A 5,167-nucleotide genomic window follows, 5' to 3' on the forward strand; every position below is an offset into this window, starting at 1 on the left:
ACAGTTCTCGGGTCTCTTGGCCATATCTCGCTACTTGCGAATTGTTGATTGAAGGCATTGATCGATTCTGCAAAATTCTTGATACCTCCATTTGGGAGATTGATGAACCATTGTAATCTTGCTCCGGTCGTGGTTGTACCAAAGCCTTTGCACATGCGGACTTGCCGAGTTCTTTGGGTATTGAGGCGACCAACATTTTTGTTTGAATATGGCAACATGATTTTGGGAATCGAGGTTCCATCATAAGTTCTCATGGACGGAACAAGAAATTTCTTGGGAGATCAATCTTTGCAATTTCATCGCAAAGGGTGAATCGCAAAGTCTGTCAACTTCTACTTGACGTGGTCCGGCACTCCGGGTATATTTTCTATTTTGTTGTGGAGTTTTTGGATTTCCTGAAGCATAGCCATCATTATTCTTTGCTTCATTTTGTTTGTTTCTTCATTGGGAATGGTTGGAGTGCCGGATAATGTATCCTTCTCCGGGGTTCCAAAATTAGAGAAGTCTATGTTTTTGATAATGGATGAGAATGGGGTTTCTGGTTCGAATCTGGTCTTGGAGCCCGAAGCCTGATTTTCCAATTTCTTCTTCAGGCTAGACTCAGACTCCTTCAGCCTATTGATTTCTGCTTCTGCCTGGGCTGCCTTTTCTTGGATTGTTTCCAATTCTTTGATTTTGGCCAGGGCAGCCGCTAATTGTTGCTCTGCGGTGAGTTCCACCATTTTTGTGTGTGAATGTTAAATGATGAAGGGAATTTTATAGGTTGAAGAACTAGATGCCCCACGGTGGGCGCCAATTGTTTTAGCAGGATTTTCCTGGAAGGATCCGGCTTGATTATATAGTAATCAGGGTATCTAGTTCTATATGATTGGAATAATACGAATATATAACAAAGGAAGAATTAAGTATAAGGAATAACGTTTTTATTATCTTGATAAGCCGAGTACAATATTGTATGTATATCTGAATATTCAAGAGTAAAAAGAGATAAAGTGTAAATTAATTGACTAATATTGAATGCCTTTACAATTGTTAGATTCTGCTATTTATAGTTCTACAAATGCTACCGTTGCCTTTTTCTTCAACGTCTTTCTCCATTATAGGAGCTGTTGCCGGATTAATAGGGCATGCTCCTTATTTACTCGCTTGACCCGTTCCAATCTCAACCAATTTATAGCCTTTCCTCTTCTTTCCGTTCAAATTCATAGATTATATAGTTTTAAGTTTGGACTTGGTCTTCCTTGAGAATAGGGCACGGTTATTTGACTTATACAATTATATTTCTTGTTTTATCTTCTTAATCCAGCCTGCTTCAATACTCTGCCAAGCTATTCCATACCGACCATCAGGCTCTTCTTCCAGGATTTAGTGGCCTGCTTGTTATAATATTTCTCAACAGCTAGATAACAGTTAGAATTGTCCGGTCCTCGTCTTAATCAATCAGCCTTGTTAAGTCAGGCCAGGTTATGGTCAGACCAGGCTAAACTGGGCCTAACACATATCTAAAGTTCTTGTGAAATAGAATTTTCTCAAATTCCATACTTATCAAGGTTTTCTTGAAAGATTTAGAAATAATGACGAATTCCGTCACCTAAAAAGTGTTGATTCACAAAACAAGTTTAACATATGATTTTTGAGAAATTTCAATGTCTAGCATCATCTAGACTCTTCAAAATTAATGTATCCAGAATACCCAACTAAGTTTCAATTTATAAATTAGGTATACGAAATAAACTTTAGACTACTAGTACATTCGGGGATTCTCAGTCGAGATGTTCATAAGGAATTTATTCTGAAAGATCTACAAGGCCAATTGCTACAAAATTTTACAGGCAGAAACTAGACTTGAAAATAACCTAACTTTATTCTTTACATTTTTGAAGATAACAACTTTAAAATGGTTTGATAATTCGTTTAAGATAACTTATAGATTTACAGAATTGCTGTAACTTTCTTTCTTTAACCTAATCATGTTTAACCTAATCTTTATGTAATTAAGCACGACTTCTACTGTAATCCTACTATAATTTAAGTCTTAAAGATGAACAATTAAATCTTATAAAGATTAAAGGCAACTTATAAAATAAAAGATCGAATCCAATAGAAGCATATGCAAAATCCCCAAATTGATTGCCCAATTCCCCTTTTTTCCCTTTTTATTCTGCCTCTCCCCTCAACTTATGTGTGATATTTGTAAAAGTGAAAAGTGATTTATGAATAAGTTTACCCTTGTATTTATAGTTGTAAAGGTAGGCACAATTAGAAAATTATTAGGAAACTTACCTAATTATAATATATGTATTATTTTTTTTTTTTTTTTGCAGAAAATGTAAGGGATCTTCTCATTGATAAATAGGGAGTATAAAGTAATACCCACTAGACCACAAGCATCCTACAAAGGTAAGTCATAGTAGCCACCTAAACCAAACAAACAAAGTCCAAATTCTAACCAACTAGAAGCCTACCATATGATGATACATTATGGTTGTAATATCATAACAAATGCGAGAACTAAGAGTGTAAACAGAGGTACTCTGCCCTCTAAAGATGCGCTTGTTCATTTCCTTCCAAATTGTGTAAAGAGCACACACAAAAGCAACCCTTCTTTTCACTTTGTCTTTAGCACGCCCCTTGTTTCTTTCCTTAAGCCATTTCACCAGGTGACCTAGATTAGAAGGCAGGTCCAAAGACATCCTGCTGTTAACCGCAGTCCAAACCTGCAAAGAGTAAGAGCAGTCGAAAAATAGATGTTGAACATCTTCTCCAGCAGCCGCACACAGCACACAACGGTTAGCCATACTCATACCACGTCTTTTCAGATTGTCCACTGTAGAGAGCTTGTTTGAACATGCCATGGCCCCAATAACAGCCTACTTTGGGACAACAACAGGGTCATGGATTGTCCTTCCCCAAGCCACCACATCAGCTTTGGTCCTCATCAGATCATACAAGCACCATACATCCAACTTACCATAGAGAGAGCAGCTAGCTAACAACTTCTCAGCTCTATTGGCAGACCCAACAAATTGAACTAGATAGTCCTTCACCTGAATGATCGATTTCCAAAACCAGGATTGAGAAATAGTACTTGTGGCGTGCCATATAGTACCCCCTTTCAGCACATAATGCCTGAACCAAGAGGTCTATGGACAGTCAGGTTTGTACTAAAGTTTCCATACCCAGTGCATCAGTTGACATTTATTCCAGCTTAATACTTCCTTGATATCTAACCCTCCTTCCCTTTTAGGTTTGCAAAGACCCTGCCACCCCTGGAAAACCATTCTTCTCTTGCCTCAGCTATCCCCCCAATAAAAGTCCCTGCAAATTTTATGAATCTTCTTTACAATCCCCTTGGGGAGAAGGATACTTGCCCCCCAGAAATTTTGGATGCCAAAGACAACAGAATTAATCAGAGTAGCTTTTCCAGAGTAACTGAGACTATGGTTACCCCAGTGCATAATTTTTGCTCGAATTCTTGTCAACATAGACTGAAACATATTTTCAGTGAACCTGGAAGTGGAGAGAGGAAGGCCAAGGTATCTAAAAGAGAAATCCCATTCACTAAACCTAGTGGTAGCCATAATCAGATCCCTAAGATCTCTAGAGACCCCCCCCCCCCCCTAAAATACATACAAGTCTTCATAGGGTTTGCAGTGAGCCCAGATAAGCTACCAAACTTATCCAAGCAAGCAGCAATTGCTTTGACAGAAGGTAAGTCACCCCTAGTGAAGACAAGGAGGTCGTCAGCAAACACTAAATGAGTGAGATCGAGCTTGACACACTTAGGATGGTGTAAGAAAACCCAGAGGAAGAAGGCAACCCCCTGAGCAGTCTTGAAAGGATCTCCATAGAGAGGACAAAAAGGTAGGGAGAGAGGGGATCACCCTGCCGTAGTCCTCTCTGTCCATTAAAATAACCTTCAACCCCACCATTAACAGCTAGTGAGAAGTATGGAGTGGTGATACAGGCAAGTATCCATTGCACAAACCTGCTAGGAAAACCATAGAGCACCAGGCTATGCTTAAGAAACTCCCAATTAACCGAGTCAAAAGCTTTCCTGATGTCCACCTTTATGAGGCATCTAGGGGTTAGTCTAGCCCTGCTGTACTTAGCAGTAAGCTAATGAGCCAGAATAGAGTTATCAAACACGTCCCTATCCTTCACAAATGCTGCTTGTTCCCACCCAATCAAGTCTGGAAGCACATCTTTTATCCTATTTGCAAGCATTTTGCTGATGACTTTGCAAAAGGTAGTGCAGCATGATAGAGGCCTGTACTCTGTGACAGAGGCAGGGGTCTCACACTTAGGCACCAACAGTAACAAGGTCGAGTTAGCAGCTTTAGGGAGCTTACTCTTAGCAAATAACTCAGCTACAGCCTCCTTGAAGTCAGTCCCCACAACTTTCCAGGCATCAATGAAAAACCCAGAATTGTAACCATCTACCCCGGGGCTCTTATGCCTATTAATAGATCTAAGAGCATCCATCATCTCCTTATCAGTAAATGGCTGCTCAGGGAGTTGTTGTTGAGCCCCTGTTAAAGTCCCAGTGTCAAACAAACCATGAGGTAGGGGTTGAACATCAATAGTAGACTCAAAGAGGTCTTTGTAAAAGTTTGTGAAAGCTTCAGCAATCTCCAGCTGCCCAGTACAAATGTTCCCCCCAGCATCCTTAATAACCCCAATAGAGTTCCTAGCTTTTCTTTCAGCAATCTTAGCATAAAAATATCTCGTATTGGTATCAGACAAGTTAGTATGCATCACCTTGGCACGCTGCTTTAGGATACTCATCTCAACTTTCCTCAGAGCCACATAAGACTGAGTTAAGGCATTGACCTTATCAGCCAACATGGAGTTCATATAATCACCCTCAAGCTGGGCTTGACAAGATAGTAACTCATCCTTAACAGCTTTCACCCTATCACTTATCCCACTAAAATCCTTTCTATGGACCTCCTTTAAGTCATTCTTCACCTGCTTAAGCTTTTGGAAAAGAATACTAATTTTTTCCTCCATGAAAATGGTTATCCCAGTACTTCTGCACACAAGGGTAGAAGTTTTTGGACTTAGACCAACTCTCAAGGTATTTAAAAGCATTCCTTTTATTATGAACCCCATTCTGGACCTGAACCCACACGGGGGAGTGATCAGACACTGCAGCAGGAAGGAA

General features: G+C 39.8%; 1 protein-coding gene across 1 annotated transcript; it reads right to left on the bottom strand.

The window, feature by feature from the left end:
* Window positions 1–2,453: 2,453 nt before the first annotated feature.
* LOC141655570 (uncharacterized) lies at window positions 2,454–2,855 on the bottom strand. Its single transcript, XM_074462645.1, has one exon. The coding sequence runs from the start codon at window positions 2,853–2,855 to the stop codon at window positions 2,454–2,456; it is 402 nt and encodes a 133-aa protein (XP_074318746.1).
* Between the last annotated feature and the right edge of the window lie 2,312 nt (window positions 2,856–5,167).

This window comes from Silene latifolia, chromosome 5, assembly GCF_048544455.1.
Source record: "Silene latifolia isolate original U9 population chromosome 5, ASM4854445v1, whole genome shotgun sequence".
Classification (NCBI taxonomy): Eukaryota; Viridiplantae; Streptophyta; class Magnoliopsida; order Caryophyllales; family Caryophyllaceae; genus Silene; species Silene latifolia.